This window comes from Pistacia vera, unplaced genomic scaffold (assembly GCF_008641045.1).
Source record: "Pistacia vera cultivar Batoury unplaced genomic scaffold, PisVer_v2 Contig459, whole genome shotgun sequence".
In the NCBI taxonomy this organism is placed as follows: Eukaryota; Viridiplantae; Streptophyta; class Magnoliopsida; order Sapindales; family Anacardiaceae; genus Pistacia; species Pistacia vera.
Window position 1 is genome coordinate 1,249,449 of NW_022196289.1, and position 17,681 is coordinate 1,267,129.

Sequence of the window (17,681 nt, forward strand, 5' to 3'; positions counted from 1 at the left end):
AGGTCTGATTTCCCTTATGACTCTGTCCCTGGCTAACTGATATTGGGCCAGGTTATCATGCTGATCCACTTCAGCATTGTCAGTAGGGTGATCTTCACCCTCCTGCTCTAGATTATGTTGTGGTTGATCTTCAAAAGGATCAGTCTCATCTGTTTGGATGTATTGATCAGGGTTAGTTTTAGGCTCCACCTCAAACTGAGTTGTCTCAGTTTGTCCTGAAGTTTTAGACTCTTCTTGTGAGCTACCTGCACTTTTAGTACCAGATTTCCAAGGAAAGACTGTTTCATTGAAAATCACATCCCTACTAACAATTACCCTAACCCCTAGGGCAACCCTTTCCCACAGCCTATAACCTTTTGTTCCCTCTTGATATCCTAAAAAAACACACTTAAGGGATCTTGGTTTTAACTTTCCATCTCTGGTATGTACATATGCAGCACATTCAAAGACTCTTAGGTGTTCAAGCGATGGTCTCCTCTTAGACCACTTTTCTTCAGGGCACTTAAAGTCTATTGAGCTAGAAGGGCTCCCATTTATAAGGTAGGTTGTTGTACCTAGTGCTTCCAAAAGGTTTTTGGTAGCCCAGTTGTGAATAGGAGACATCTAACCCTTTCTAGAAGGGTTTCATTCATTCTCTCAGCAACCCCATTCTGCTGAGGGGTTCCCCTAACTGTCCTATGCCTCAAAATTCCCTCTTCTACACAATAAGAGTCAAACTTCTGATTATAGAATTCCAGGCCATTGTCTGTCCTAAAGGTTTTCACCTTCCTGTTAACTTCGTTTTCAACCAAGTTTTTCCAGCCTTTAAACTTGGTTAAGGCTTCATCTTTGGACCTAAGTAGGTACACCCATACCTTTATGCTATAGTCATCCACAATGGAGAGGAAATAACAATTCCCTCCATGTGTTCTAACTTTTTCAGGACCCCAAATATCTGCATGTACATAATCCAACCCTTTTTCAGCCAGAAGAGTTCCCTTTTGGAAACTCATTCTGTGTTGTTTTCCCAACACACAAACTTCACAGAAAGTTAAATCATATATGGATTCCTTACCAAAATAGCATTATTGGCTTAACACTATCATACCTTTTTGGCCTATGTGGCCAAGTCTCAAATGCCATTTCTCTACAGCAGTCAGATTAGTAGATGATAAAGCAGACTTTACAGTGAGTCCACAATGTTGACCACACAGAATGTACAGCCCATTTTGTTTTACCCCTTCAAGTAAAATTTCATTAGTCTTATACACAACTATGGATCCTTTTTCTGCCTTATAACTACATCCAGCTTCATCCAAAGTTCCTAAGGAGATCAGGTTTCTTTTGAGGTCAGGTATATACCTCCCTCTGGTTAACATTATGATTTTACCATTATTTAACCTAATGGTTATGTTTCCTATGCCTTGAACCTTACAAGAGTGAGCATTACCCATGAAGACAGTTTCTAACTCTCCTTTCCTAAAGTTCTAGAACCATTGGATATTTGGACTCATATGAAAAGTGCACCCTGAATCTAGAACCCATTCCTTACTGCTGGCTTGGTTTGAGACAGTGAGGGCTTCTGAAATTTCAATGCCAGTGCTAGTGCTAGCTAAGTTACTCTCTGTATTATGCTGTTTTTGTTTCTTTATCCAATCATAGCAGTTCTTCTTAAGGTGGCTAGGTTTATTACAGTGGAAACACTTCCTAGTTTCTCCCTTAGACTTGTTATTCTTCCCTTTTTTCTTAGCCCTAGGGTTTATGTGTTGCTGGAAATTCTTATTACTATCCTTTCCTAATTGTCCAGGATCTGCTCTACTTTTGACAAACAAGTTATTTCCATTCCTTTTCTGTATTTTCAACTCCAATTCCCTAGATTTCAGGCCTACTATAATCAGGTCAACACTGGGAACTGTTCCAGTGTATTGTAAAGCATTTTTCACCACTAAGTACTCATCAGGTAGTGAATTTAACAGTATCATCGCCAAACTAGAATCTCCTAACTCCTGATCTGTACCTTTCAACACTAATGTCATCTTAAGAAACTCACCAAGGTTTTCTTCTAACATCCATTTTATAAGAAAATAAAGCTCCTTTAAGAAATGCTAAGTTTGGTGCAAACTGTAAGGAATAAAGGGATTCGAGTTTACCCCAAAGTGTGAGTGGTGTTTCCATGCCATCTACCTTTCGCAAGACTACATCGAACAGATTCATTATGATTAGATTGTAGGCCTCCTCATCCACTTCAGCCTTCTTTTTTAGTTTCTCTTCAGACCACTTGGTGGTATCTTTTTCCAGGGCAAGCCCCACTTTATTATGCGAAAGAAGGGTTTTCATCTTCTTTTTCCATGTATTAAAATCGATCTTCCCATCATATTAGGAGATGTCCATATGAGTAGTGCTCATTGTATTGTAATAACTGAGCAGAACAGTCAAAGGTTACGTGGCGTTGTTATACCAGAAGTTGCTAAGTACTGCTAGGTAGTTTTTAAGGCAGTTACTGGTGTTCTAGCCTAAATACCCTTAAACTGTATCAAACAAGGCAAGACACAAACAAGACGAAAGTGACAAGACTACTACAACCCCTTAGACAATACCAAGATTTCTTCCCTGGCTCGTGTTTGTGACTCTGACTAACCAATTCGACCAGATTCAAGGACAATTCGAAAACCTAAAGCCCTATAAGCCTTTAATCCGAAAAACCCTCAAATCTGACAAACCCTAATTTTTGATTTTGTACGAATTTCGTCAATCCCTTGTGTTTGTAACCTAATCTCACGAATTAACCCCAAGACTTAGCAAGATCCGAAGTCCTAATGATCTAGAATCTTGAAATCGAAAAAACCCCCAAATCTAACAAACCCTAATTTTCGAATTCGTCAAGAAAACCAAACGATTTCTAACCCTAAATCCCCTTTAGAACTTTAGCTCTAATACCACTGTTATAACTCAAGCCTAATAAGCAAATTCGCAATACAAATAAACACAAACAAGATTCAAGATCAAAGAATCACACACACATAGAGATCAAGGCATGAATTTACCGTGGTTCGTCTATCCAATCTTGGATAGACTACATCCACGTTGAGCTTCGAAATACGGACACTCACAGCACTAAAAGATATTCAACGATTACAAGAAGACAATCATACAAATCTGCCAAAACAGATCAACCCTCAACCAAGGCCTATTCGCTCAAGAATCTCTCAATAATTTGCAAGAACACAGAGGACAAATACTAGCCTCAAGAAGGAAACGCAACCCTCTCTCACAATCTACCCAGATTATACCCAGAAAGACCCAGCAAAAACCAACCCTAGTTTCTCTCTTTCACAAATGCTAAACCTGATTATCAAAAACGCATTCTATATCTTTCATCACCGTTGCTTTCTTTATATATGCCCGTATTAGTAAACATCAACCCTTGGATCTGTCTTGATCTGACGGCTAGGATTCAGCAATGGCCTTAAGTGAAACGTCCATGTTTTGGCTTCCAATGGACTTAAGTGAAACGACCCCGTTTTAGCTTCACATTATTTTTCACCATTATTTTCCTTAATAGTTAAAGTACTGCAGACAGTGTTTTTACATCTTGAAAATGGGTTAATAGTTTTGAGTAAGGGATAATTACTTTAAACCCTTCAAGGTTTTTTTGAACTATCAAAAAACTCCTCACATACAAGTGATAACGAAAGCCTATTGTCGTCTGTCGACTCAGACATTAACACTAACAGAACTAATCATTCACATACCTGTACATGTTAAATACCATTTTTACCCCTGAACTTAAAATATATGCTTATAACCAAGAAAGCCTTAAACTCCCCAAGGCTTGCCCAAACCTAAGTAACCCCTCAGGCATGTGTTATGACCATTGTGCCCCTCTGACTACTTTAGCAGAATTTTGTTAACATCTGACAATACTAGTATCTAAGGGGTTTTTTTTTTAATATTTTGATAAACCTCTGAGGGTTTTAAATTATCTCTTGAATAAAGATAGACCGACAAACATTTTTCACAAACTTCTTTCACTAATATTGATGTTGACAACTCATAATTACTCCTCACGTTTGATTAAACGGGACTTATTGTTAGACAAGCAAAACCCATAGTGAACTTATCTATTACGAACTGATACGTTGTATTTGTAAGAGAAAATTAATGAAAAAAGTTTGTAAGTATAGTATTACTCGAAAACTAGAATAAGATAGGGTTATACATGTTATCTTAATTCTACCGATTGTAATTTAGTGAAGAGTAATGCTACAGCCACCGAAGGTTTCGCACCGAATCTGTGCACCGAATGACGTGACTAAATCTTGACCGTTTATTCATTATCAATTAATATTAATAAACGTTCAAGATTTTGACACGTCATTCGATGCATAGATTCGGTACGTAACCTTCGGTGGCTCTATCATTTTCGTTTAGTGAAAATACAATGTGACATTAATTTAATTGGCGTTTGTGACTTTGGACATTTGAAAACACATAATATGTTTAAAAAGTTGACTACTAAAAGATTTTAAGAATTTTATGCCTAAAAGTTAAAGAGGTAATTTCAATAAGAAAACAGGAAAAAAAAATATCTTTATTACTTTTACCTAAACACAATAGATAATTTATGAAAGGCAAAATGGAAACAAAGCAACAAGAACAAGTCTTTTCTGGAAATCAAAATCTGCCTGCATGATGTTTTAGATTTTATCCTGCAAATACAAAATCCTGCCGTTGAAAGCAACAAACTGCTCATTTGTAAACTAGGCAGATGAGGAGGCGACTGCCCCCTCTTCAGTGAAGAATGGAATAGGTTTAGTCGGGGCAGGCAGGCGGCCGATGCTATCCACTTTATCTTTCTGTTTAGGAGGCGGCCTGGCTGCTCTTGGCAGCAACCTCCCCTTCTTCTCAAACCACTCAGGCTTAAGCAATGCCCGCAAACCCAACTTGTTGTAATAAACTTTTCGGACAGACCCTCCTGCAGCTTCAACTGCTTCTTTCGCTCTAACAGTCACCCTTGACACCTGTAATCCCATTTACACGAGTGTTTTTTAGTTAAAAGCAGTGTGTTTTGACATAAGAAGTTTCGAATATGGATTAAGATCGTAAAATCATGAACAAAAAATTGGATATCTATCAGTCAAATATTATGAATGCTTAATGTTTTTGGGCAAACAGCATACAGAAAGTTAATTACCCAATTGTAAACCCAAAATCAGTTAGCTGAGAACTCTGGAACAAATATGCACTGATAATGAAATAAAAGAAAAGTCTTGTTCATATAATTTGACCCTTGAGTGGTAACACTCCTAATTTTAAGCCAAAACACAGAGTAAACTCTGAACATCATGAAGCTATAGTATAATAAATATTTAATTATAAGAAACCCTGGCAATTATGATTAGAAAATGGTAAGAACGGCAACACGCAAAATAAGATATAAATTTACCTCCAGATGAATTGGCCACTTGATCTTTTCAGCTCCACGTCCCATCAATCGTACACCATCTTCTATCTGCTTCCCTATAGCTCCAGTATCCTACTGAAACAGTAACAATCAGTATGAACCAAAGCACATGAATGAAAAAATTCATACAGAATATCCAAGAAGTTTACAAACCTTGAGAGTCTTCATTGTAATTAATTCATGAGAATCAATCTTCCCTGCATTTATTAGATATGCAATCTTTCCCAACCCTACTGGCTGACAGAAAATATGAGCAAGTCATTAAAGAGTAACTTGAAAGAAAGGTGAGAAATTTAAAAACTTCCATAATCATGTGAGGGTTAAACACAGAATAGGAATCTTGAGTACTTCAATCAAAGAAAAGAAAGTTATTTAATTATGTATTTTGGATAATTGTGAGAGTCTTCAATAAGAGCTCTGCTGCTCACATGTAACTGCCTAAAAAATACACAGAAACATGTTGTTTGTTATTTAATTATGTATTTTGGATAGTTAACGTAGGATAATTGTATTAATGTGAGTAAAAGGAGAAAGATGCAAGAAAAACTTCCACAGAAAGAGACCCAACATTGCCGGGTAAAAACACCAGTCCATTTTTTTTTTTTTTTTTAGGGAAAAAATAATATGTATTGATGACAAAAAGAGTTACAGCAGTAGACCGAATGCCCACAAAACACTCTCAAAGTGACATAAGCTATACAATATAAATGTGAATCAATCTATCCAAAAGCCCCAATATCAAGTTAATTAATAACCCCATCCCAATTTAGATGAATAAAGAAAAAGTGAAAAATCGAGAAAATCCTTAGAGACTGAGGCCCAAAACAATGCTAAGAACCGAATCCTATCCCATAAACCACTAACATTCCAGTCCAAAGTGCTATTGACAAAGGAATCACAATTAGTTTCAAACACCATTACCATTGGTTTTGTGTTGTAGTAGGGACAGCCAATAACAAGAAAAGCTTGACAACAGATCACTTTAGAAGATTGCAAGTGGCATTTTCTCACCAAATAAAATATTAGATGAAGGGTGGATTCAGTGGAAGATTTGAAGATCAAACATGGCATTTTTACGACAAAGGTGAAATTGGAGAGAAGTGATTACAAATATCCTAACAAACATGAAGAAAAAACAAGTTCAAATTCCTAGGAGACAAAAGATGAAGTTTGATCTCTCAGATGAACAGAGAGTAGAAATTGACAAGCTTCTTTTAAGAGATCCGTTATGTTGCATTCTAGAACAAGTGATCCTTCAAAAAAGAAGAAAAAAACAGAATTCCTTGTGGCAGGAAAGATAAAGGGAAGAAAAGAGGGATGGACATTCACCTTCATATTTCGACCAAAAAAAAGATGCACCAACAGGACAAGGCATAAAGCAACCAAAAACCTTCAAACTTCAACAACAGAAAACATATAAATCAATGAATGAAATTCAATAGACACATTTCTCAACTATATAATACAGCGGATATCAATTAGATTATAAAAAAATGAAATGATAGTACAAACATGAACCAGGAACCTGAAAATTTATCATTTCACATCTCCATTCAATATAATCAAAATGCATATCATTCATTCAAAAAATAATAAGAGTATATTCAGGTTACATTATTAATTCTTCTTAGTTCATTTTATGGACAAACAATTACGTCAATTCAACCCACAACAGTAGAATAACCAAAACCATTTATTTTCTCACATTTTACAGTTTTCTCCGCAGCCAAACAAAACAAAAACCATCAATCAAACGCTTGACATCACCCACCAAAAAAAAAAAAAAGAAAAAAAAAAAATCTTAACCGCACTCTCCAATAACAAATTCATCATACAAATTAAAAGGGTACCTGAAGGTGAGGCTAAAGGGTTTTTGAATCCTCTTTTCGGCAAACGACGGCGCAATGGAGTCTGCCCCCCCAAACCCAAACTTCATAGTCCCCCTAGCCTTCTGCCCCTTATGTCCTCTCCCAGCAGTCTTGCCCTTCCCGGACCCAATCCCTCTGCCCCTTTCTGGTCTTCTGCTTTCTGGGTATTTTATCTCTCAAGTCTTCAAGCTTAAAACTATAAGCCCTAATCCCCATCACATTTCGCTGAAAAAAGCTTGCTGGCTTGAATTAGGGCATTGTAGTTGTAGGACTGTATGGGTTTAATCGGAGGGGGGGTTGTGGGTTTGAGTAAAGTTTTGAAGTGGTGGTGGAGGAGTAAAGAGATTCTTCTCATCATTTTCGTCGCTGTTTCGATTGACGGATCAGGGTTTTAGGGTTTTGATCATTTTGGGGATATAGGGTTTTAGAAAGTGAATTGAATTTAGAACATTTACAGGGAAACAAGGGTTGTGATCCAGTAAGGACGTCATTGCAAGAATTTTACAATCTCCAATTCTTTCTCCGCGTAATAAAATTAGACTTTTTATCTCAAATTACTTATATTACAAGCACTAATGGTGCGTTGGTTATATTTGGATAGGATTTTGGGATAGGATTGGATAGTTGGATAAGGTTATGATTACGAGAATAGGATTTTTAGAATAGTGTTTGGTTGAGTATGTTGACCTTGATATTTGTGTTGAATATTTGATTAATATATTTTTTTATAAATGATTTATAATATAATATTTTGTTGAATTTTGTTAAAATATGTATTATTATATATATAACTTATCAAGTTACATTTTAATAATACTAAATATTTTATTGGTAATTTTGTCACCCGTAGATATTAAGAAACAAAAACTCATATTAATTTCAAATACTAATTCAACTGTTTAAAAACTCATATTCATACTATATGACAAAAGTACTAATTACAACCCTTACAATCATCTTACACATATCTCCTTAACAACTACGACATGGTCCACTGTGCTGCCCACAATGCATTCGTTATGTTATCCCATAGTCGCCATATTGTCTATAATACGTTGTTGCGGTAGACTCGGTCCTTCTCCATTTCGGCCATATTCTGTCCCGTTTTGACGATCACATATATTTGCTCATTACCTGTATTATTATTGGTTTGTTCGAAGATACGGTCGTCCATATGTGCATTCTGATAAAATTATGAAGTACACAACATGCCATAACAATCTTCCCTTTTTTGTCCAACGGGTAATTATTCTTCCATTCAGAATACGGAACCGTCTTTTCAAAACACCAAAGGTTTCTCTACACAACATTGCGGAGTGAAGAATGTCTGTATTAACAACCTTGCGGCCCTCTTCGGTTACGGCGATGATCAGAAATATGGTAAGCCACTTGTCTATGGGGCAAGGAACCCGTCTCTATTGGATAACCCGCATCAACCAAATAGTATTTCCCTGTGATATATTAGACATTTTATTTGAATTACAGGGCCTCAACGTGGAGCAAATACGCTATAATATGTCAAGAAAATACTTATACCTGGTGGAGGATGTGGGAATCCAGAATTAGGATCATCAAGAATTGAATTTAACTCTTGAATCATGCGCAGATCCTTCCCATCCAGTAACGACATAAGTGAACATCATGTTAAAGTCGCATACAGCCATTACATTCTGTGTCTTCGTTCCTTTGCGATTCCGTACCTATCGGCAAATTCACGTGGAACCGAAGCGTATACATGTGTGCCATCCATGGCTCCAATACAGTCCTATCATGAAAATTGAATTTTACTCATATTAACCGACTATAAAAATTAATACCACAACAACTTAACTACTACTATAAAAACATAATGAACCTACCTTAAAGAAAGGGTAATTTTCTGTTGGCTGATATTTCCCATGGAACATCATTGAAGTCAGGTGGTCTGATAACTCTGTCTTCAACTCACATAGCGTCGCAAACTGCGGCAACATGTCTAGAGATCGTCTCACCAGAATGTTGGAAATCCTCCATCATTGTTCTGATTCTCGTTTTTTCCAACGATTTTAGAATATCATAACTTGTTCTTCCAAACTCGTATTCCTGGTTGTTGCAATTTGCCTTGATCGGACAAAATTTCACATAAGTATGTAAAACAGTCTTTGTCCAGCGGCACTTGCATAGATCCTGTCAGGATGACCATTGAGTACTTCCAACATGTACTCATGACCAGTTAATATGGATGTATCGTGGTTCAGGCCTACTTGCTTCTAACGCGGCAACACCGCAGAGTGCAATGGCTATATCTGTCAGTATTTCTTCTTCGTCCCTCTCATCTGTAGCACGTCGTCTTCTTCCTGTACGGCTAGATGACGCCATTTAAACCTACACATTTTCAAAACATATCAACAATTAACAGTTGTTGTACTACTTAGCAAAATAAACAGCGAATGTTTAATTCTAATGACAATCCAAAACGATGTTTAAACATGTAATATCACATAAAACAGTACCACAATTAATAAGTTCATACAGTAGCGTTATAAATTGTAATGTAATGACAACAGCCCACTGACGCATACAAAATTGTTGTCAAACACTTAGGAAATATGTGTCATCTACTTATGGAAAATTTGTTATAAATCCAGTTAGCCTTTCCTCAAGCGGGAGTCTCACGAATATCTCCCGCCACCCTTGATTTTCATATAAGTACTCGACAACCGGCAGGTAAAACTGTGTTGGTACTTGCATGGCCGTCAAGATGTCAATACAATGCTCATGAAAAAGGATCAGATGCAGCACTGGTGTTCTCTCTTTCCCTCATCTGCACTGCAATTGCTAGCCCTCGATCCCATAGTCCTCTTCTCCGCAAGCTCTTCCGTCAAGCTAAAATGGCATCCGCAAGTGATTGTCCTCGGCTGCTTCTGTTCCTCCTATTTCTCGCTCTTCCATGGCCAGATGTGTTTGGTGTTTTTCCCCTGTCGTCCGATCAGGATCAGGTTCAAAGTCGCTACTATCCATGGGAACCGCTCAGGATTGGAATAACTGGAGTTCTCCACTGGTTGGATGTAGATGTGTACGCATATCTCCAGTGGCAGTTTGCTTCTCAAATATTATTTCATAAAGCTCCTTATGAGGAAGTCCCTTGTGGTAAAATTGTTCGCCAGTGGGTTTTGCTGGTAAGTTAAAAGAATATATATAATATTTAGTAGTCCGAAAAAAGCGTACATTTACGGTGTCATTGAATAATATAGTTAAAAAATATGAAAATTTACCTTGACATATTCTTGCCAAACCTCAACGGGACACGTTGGACTTTGTGACTCATGATCCCACCCGAACCCCTGTGTTGCAGCAATTTCCGCATGCTTGATAAGTTTGTCGCAGGCGAAAGAACTTAGAGGCTAATTGTGTGACGTTGAGTCTCCTGCCAGCCACTGATGATATGTCGTCCAACATTGCCTGGTAATCTGCTGTTTTTATTGCGGTACCGTGCGAATTTTTGGCCCGCTCAGATAACAAGACCATAAATTTGTGTGCATCCAGCAGACCAGGCCACAGAATCACTCTCTAAGGACAGTACGGTAAGGGACAACAAACATTGGGACACCATACGAATCATCAATCACATTAAAAAATATAATACTAACATGTGGTGGTAATCAAGTAAACACAGATAAACTTATACCTCGTTCGATCCGACACTGCTTGATGACGTCAATGCAGGGGCAGATACAGACAATGTCGACCAACTGGGTGTATGACGAACTCCAATTCTGGAAAAACGTTGAAACTTTCGCCTCTGCTTCAAGTAGTAATCAACCCTGCGACGTTGAGGCAAATTATACTGACATCTATGCATATGAGCGTAATTTGTTGTTATGATTAAAGAACGACGTCGAATCTACAGAACAAATATATCAGTTAGTGAAATCTGAAAAAAATAATTCTAATTATCCAATAATTCATCCATTACATACAAAATGTTCATATAACATATGAAGCTGTACAATTTTTTGACACTGTGTTAAAGGAAAAAAGTACTAACAATGGCAAGATTAAATAGAAATAAGTACAATTACGATGTATGTCTTCACATAAGCTAACTGGTTCGCAAAAGCCAACTGTCTCTTTACAACATATTTATAAAGCTGCAAAAAAAAAAAAAAAAAAAAAAAAAAAAACATTAATCTCATTCGCAAACGCCACCCCAAACAAATTCATACACATCATACAGACATATTTCAAAAAAAAAAAAAAAAAAAAAAAAAAAAAAAAAAAAAAAATATTCAAACAGCCGTTTCCCTTCTGCTACAGCATATTATAAACTAGCAACAAAACCAACAACAACAAAAAAAAAAAAAAAAAAAAAAAAGAAAAAAAAAAAACGAAAGATTAAACTCATTCGCCAAACTCCAACACCAAACAAATTGACGCGCTCATCCAACATGTACAACACATTTACAACCTGCAAAAAAAAAAAAAAAAAAAAAAATCCAAAACGTTCCCTTCACTAAAATCAAATATTTTCGATGACAGATCTGATGGTTTGACAGTATTGTGGCATAACGGTGAACGATCGGAGTGTTTGTGGCTTGAGTGGGTACGTGGTGGTCCGTCGGTGGTTGCGGTGAACGATCAGAGTGTTTGTGGCTTAACGGTGAACGATCGGAGTGTCTATGGCTTGATGTGGGTATCGTGGTGGTCCTCGGTGGTTGCGGTGAACGATCGGAGTGTTTGTGGCTTGACGGTATTGGGCTTAACGGTGAACGGTCGGAGTTTTTCACTGAAATGCTGAAGTGAAGAAACGGTGAGAAGCTGCTAATGTAAACTGAAATGGTGAAGTGAAGAAGCAGTGAAGAAGAAAAGTGAAACCGTGCGTAATGCAAACTGAAATGGTGAATACTGAACAAGTGAAGTGAATGAGCGTGAAAGAAAAAATGATGAACACGTGAAAAAGGACTGAAAAAAATACAGGTGAAGCAATGAAGAAGAAAACAGAACGCGTGAAAAAGGAAGGCTGCAAAAAAAATTTCAAATGTGTCATAGACTGTCAAAAGAGAAGAGTGAAAAAGGGGAAAGCTGCAAAAAATAAATCAAACGGTCAAAACTGTCAAAAGTTAGAATAGAATTTCAAGGACCCTATTATCTAAATATTGAACCAACACTATTGGGAAAGTCTGACTCTAAATATGGATGAAAATACTCATCCAAACACAGCCAATATATATATAATATATATATTATATATGATGAATTTTTGTCGAACATAATGCAAAAAAAAAAAAAAAAAAAAACAAAGTTGATGAAGAAAAAAGTTTTCATAATGAATTTATTTAGAATAATTTAGATTTTTTTTTTGAGATTGAGAATAATTTTTGAAGTGTAAATAGTCTAGAAAATTATAACCTAAGCATGAATTAGTGATTTAGTGGAATCTAATTGCTTAGAAGTTGTGTTACAAACAACTTACAATAACCTAAGTCATAATATACTATGGATCACTAATGTCATTATTAAAGTAAAATTGTTCTTCTACAAATAAGAATTTTTTTTTTTAATAATCTCTAAAATAGTCTTTTTTTTTTTTTAATTATTATTAATGAAATGATCATCTACGCTCTTGTCATGCGGACATTTTTCCGACTAGCTCAGCTTCTTCTTTAGTCTTGGTTGATTTAGAGAACGAATGAGGAGTTGGGTTTGCTCCAGTTCAACTCATCATTTAATCTTTGGTCGATTTAATAAACGAATAAAAAATTAAGTTTGTTTCAATACCATTTATTATAGATCGAGAAATTACAATATTTCTGAAAGCTTAATTTACGAGGTGATATTTGTTACTTATCTTTATAAATCCAAGATCCCTATTTAATATGTATTGCAATTTGCAACAATACGGTAACATAACAAAATTAAATCAAATTTTACTCGTTTAAATCCTATATTTTAACTTATTAGCTAGCTTTAAATTGAATAATTATCTTTCAACTATCTTTTTTTTTTTTTTTTTTTTGTGTTTTTTTGTAAATTTATAAAAAAAAAAACAACTTTAAGTCATAAAATGTATTTAAATAAATAGGATAACCAAAACTGATAAACACAAGGGTTTAATTATTATACAAATTAAGATCTCTATAATTATCTTATAAATAGATAAAAATAATATCATAACGTGGCATAATATTATTCGCTAGGAAAGTGGAGCTGTCATGGTTGACTATCGCCAAACCGTAGGTTGTATAAAAGGAGACGTTTTCTGAGCGTTTTTACAAACAAACATTGAAACGAGTTCTTCAACGATCTAAATCTCCAGTCGACTCGGTGAGTTAACCCTCTCTTTCTATGTCTCTCAAATTCATTTATTGATTTTCTTGGTTTTAATGTCTAGATCTGATTCTAAGATTCAAATTTATACGGTCTGGGCGGTAAAACTTTAGATTTTGATCAGTTATTCCGATTTGATTTTGAATCGATTTAAATAGATAGAAATTCGAAAATTTGAATTGAAAATCAACGTTAGGGTTAAATGTTTTTGTTGAATAAGATTTATGATATCGTTGATGGGTTGATCTGCATATTGTTTTTTTATGGGGCTTAATTTGTGAATTTCATTATGAACAACCCTCGTTTGTTTTGTTTTTAGAATTTAGGTTTAATTGATATGCATATAGATTTATTGAACTTGGGTTTAATTTGGAAATTGAATTCGCTGACTGGGTTTGTGGCTTGATCTGGAAATTGTTTGTTTATTGAAATTGCATTGAAAATGAGATTTTGCTTGTGCTTGATTTGGGTAAAGTTGTTATTATTGAATTGTTGAATTAGGGATTTTAAAACTTTATGGGTGGATGGTTTAGGAATGGCTTTGACCGGAACAGCTCCCCCAAGAGGAAGTGCAGCAGCAGCTGCCAGCATGAGAAGAAGGAGGACAACGAGTGGTGCTGCTGCGTCAGGAGGTGCAGCTGGTACCATGCTCCAGTTTTACACGGATGATGCTCCGGGACTTAAGATCTCGCCAAATGTTGTGCTTGTTATGAGCATTGGTTTCATTGCTTTTGTTGCTATTCTTCATGTCATGGGTAAGCTTTACTTTGTTCGAAAAGAGTAGAGCGGGTGAAAGTGTTGTCATACCTATTGAATTTCGGTATGGCGAGTTCTGGATATTGGAATTCAGATTTAGTGTTTGTCAAGTTTTTTGGAGAATGAGTTTGTTTCAAGTAACATGATTCTTGTTCTAAGCCTTAGACACATTCAAAATTTTAATATTAGCTTCTTCTTAATGAGAATTTATTATTGATTCAATTTTTGCTGTTGGATGTTGATGTGTATGGTATTGTTGTGCTCTTAAAATACTTAATTAAATTAAAAATTGATATTTGCGGCCACAGGTTGGAGTTGTCCTCAAAAGGATACAATAACTAGTTAGATCTTGTATAGTGGAGCTAGAGGTTTATGATTCAATCTGTTTCAGACCAAACTTGGGTGTGAGATTCAATTGAATTTGTGTTTGTACTTAGGAAGGAATGTTGTGTGGTAAAGAATAAGACTACTGGGTGGTTCTGAATATGGTTGAAATCTATTGCTTAAAGATGAGTCTTGCAAGACCTTAGGTCAAGTCAATCTTGTCCTTTGTTTTATGTCCTATGTCAAGATTTACATTTTTCTTGTTGGGTGGATTGGTTCTCTAATCAATCAAATAGGAAGAAGTTTATCACTCGTATAGAAGGGGAAACCGGCATTCCGTTTTTTGTAATATTGCAATTACATTAATCTATCCAACATGTTAAGGAGTTGAATTCGGTTGAGATTCTTTAGAACATCTTCTACAGAGAAAATGAAACCATATGGATATAAGAGATCATATGATTGCTTGTTTTTCTAACTGTTCTTTCTCACTCAGCTGATTGTTTGTAATTGCGTTTGTAAATTTTTGCGCTGCCATCTGTTGGAGTTTGGTTGTTCTTTTTAAGTTTGACTACCTTGGCCTTCATTTACATCATGAAATAACCATTTTGATTAAATCCAAGTTCATATTTACTAGAATTTGAGTATGGAATCATGTTAAAACTACTATGTTTTGAAGTGCCACCATGGAAGAGTCAGGTTCTTTGAGTTTGTGCTTGATTATTGTCAGACCCATTAACGGCATTGAATCCTTTTGATATGTTGATTTCCGGAACGGGGATAATTCTCGGAACAAATTGATGATGAACTTTAGCAGTTGGAAGATTGCTTGAGTTAAAATATTTGGGGGTAGTATGCGATCATTGCAAGGAAATAATTTCATGTATTATGGATTGTGACAAATTTTTTTATCTCTGCATGCTTGGTTAATTGATGAAGTTGTGAAAAGCCCTTGACCATTGCCACCTTCATCTTTGAACTATCAACCACGAGAACCATTTTATTTTCAACGAGTAATATTACGCCTACAACATATTCTCACAAACTTCTCTTATAACTCCAACGTGATAGTTGAGTTGACTTTGTCACTTCAGCCACACCCAAGACATAAAATAATTTTGACTAGGAACAACGTTCCTTCATAGGGAACAACCTTTTCTTATTGAAGGAATGACCGTTCTTTATTGACAGAATGACTATTCTTCAAGGAAGGAATGGTTGTTCCTCTCTAAGGAAACTGTCATTCTTTCCTTATGGAACGATCGTTCCTTATGATTGAACGTATGGTCATTCCAAGGAGTGACCTTTTCTTATGAAGGTATGACCATTCCTTATGATATAACATTCCTTCATAAGGAATGATTGTTCCTTATGAAGAAACGTCAATTCCTTCAGAAGGAATGACCGTCCTTATACAGAGAACGATTATTCGTTTCTAGTCAAAACCTTGAGTGTGGTGGGAGTTGACATGATAGTGTCAACTCCACTATCGCATTAAGGTTGTAAAAGAAGGTTATGATGTAATATTTTTCGTTTTCAATTTGATCATATATGATTTGAGAAATTTTTGAAGGTATTTGAAGGAACACTGCTGTCACAGCCTCCTTTGATTTGACTGGAAAAAAAATGGCAGCTATAGAAAGAAAAAACTGCCGACAAAATATAAAATTTGATCGTAAATACATTAAAATATTAGGGTTAAATGCGTTTATAAAAATAAGTCGAGTAATTTTTAAAAACAGTTTTCGGATACAATCCTTGTGTAAGACCCTTACAAAGGGCAAGGGCAGGCGGGTGGCTTTCATCCTTAGCCACAGCCTCGCCAAGACAACACACGGGTGTGTGCTGAACAAGGATGGTTGAGATCAAGTGTGGGGTGTTTGAGTGTTGGGACACCGAACACTTACTGATGAGAGAGCTCGCGAGTGCGGACACTTGCGAGCTAAGACATGCGCGAGCAGGCAGGTCGTTAACGTGGGTGTGGGTACGCTCACGAGTAGGCTAGGCTGCCATGAGCAGGCTAGACAGTGGCACGAACAGGTTGGATAGTGCCACGAACAGGCAAGACAGTAGCACATGAGCAGGGACGTGTGCGCGCATACAAGTTAGATAATGAGCAGCTGAATTCAGGCATGGGGCAGAGACCAACGTGCGTGAAGTGCATGGGGCATGCACTCGATTGATGGGAACAATCAGACAAGGCTGCATGGTTGCTGGACCAAGGCTGTGGGGCAGTTATATGTGTCTAGGTTCATTGTATGTAAACCAACTGTCATGTAACTGTTGATAAGATTGTAAAACTATTATGTAACTGCTGTGCCATTTGTATATAAGGCTGGCAGATAGGACATTCGTGATATAGAGAGTGAGAGGGCAAGGGTTATATGTGTTTGTAAGCCTTGTTGTAACTTGAGTGCGAATCTGTGAGTGAGGATCAGATTGTAAACAGTGGGAAACGCTGTGTGTGTGCTTGAATTGTCCTTGTATTCGAAAATATAATATAAGGTTGGGAATTTACGGTATATGTTGTGCATTGACTCTCTTTAGCCTCTGTTGTCTTGTGTTTGTGATTTGTAACAGGGGGAACGCACAAGTTGAGGCAGGCTTACAAGTGCTCGGTGTGCTTGTGCCGCGCAGTGCCTAGAGGCGAAAAATAGGCCCTGTGACACCTTGTTACTTTTATGGTTTTTAATATGAAAACAGCTTTTAAATATTACATCAAATATATTTTTAAATATTAAAAATATTAAGATATAACTGAAAAATTTGGAATAATATTTTAATTTTTGAAATTTGTTTTTCAATCACAAGTCAATCAAGCCCTTAATTTTCAGTTAACTCATATCTAAACACAAGGAGAAGATATCGTTGTTTTAATACTCATTATCAATATTCTGTATCATGCTATCAGTAAGGTTGAGACTTGAGACAAAAAATTTAATTGAAGCCTTCTTATTTTAATAGGAAAAAATTACATTAATTTT

The 17,681-nt window shown here is 36.2% G+C and overlaps 2 protein-coding genes across 2 annotated transcripts; one reads left to right on the plus strand and one right to left on the minus strand.

Annotated features, from left to right (window-relative positions):
- Positions 1-4,555: 4,555 nt before the first annotated feature.
- LOC116144899 (54S ribosomal protein L10, mitochondrial) lies at positions 4,556-7,546 on the minus strand. The gene is made up of 4 exons (XM_031430318.1): positions 7,297-7,546; positions 5,597-5,684; positions 5,426-5,515; positions 4,556-5,000 (listed from the first exon to the last, which is right to left on the minus strand). The coding sequence occupies exons 1-4, from the start codon at positions 7,377-7,379 to the stop codon at positions 4,740-4,742; spliced, it is 522 nt and encodes a 173-aa protein (XP_031286178.1). The 5' UTR covers positions 7,380-7,546; the 3' UTR covers positions 4,556-4,739.
- Positions 7,547-13,493: 5,947 nt separating this feature from the next.
- Positions 13,494-14,595, plus strand: LOC116144897 (protein transport protein Sec61 subunit beta-like). The gene is made up of 2 exons (XM_031430316.1): positions 13,494-13,614; positions 14,151-14,595. Exon 2 carries the CDS (start codon positions 14,153-14,155, stop codon positions 14,399-14,401), a length of 249 nt encoding a protein of 82 aa, XP_031286176.1. The 5' UTR covers positions 13,494-13,614; positions 14,151-14,152; the 3' UTR covers positions 14,402-14,595.
- The last annotated feature ends 3,086 nt before the right edge of the window (positions 14,596-17,681 follow it).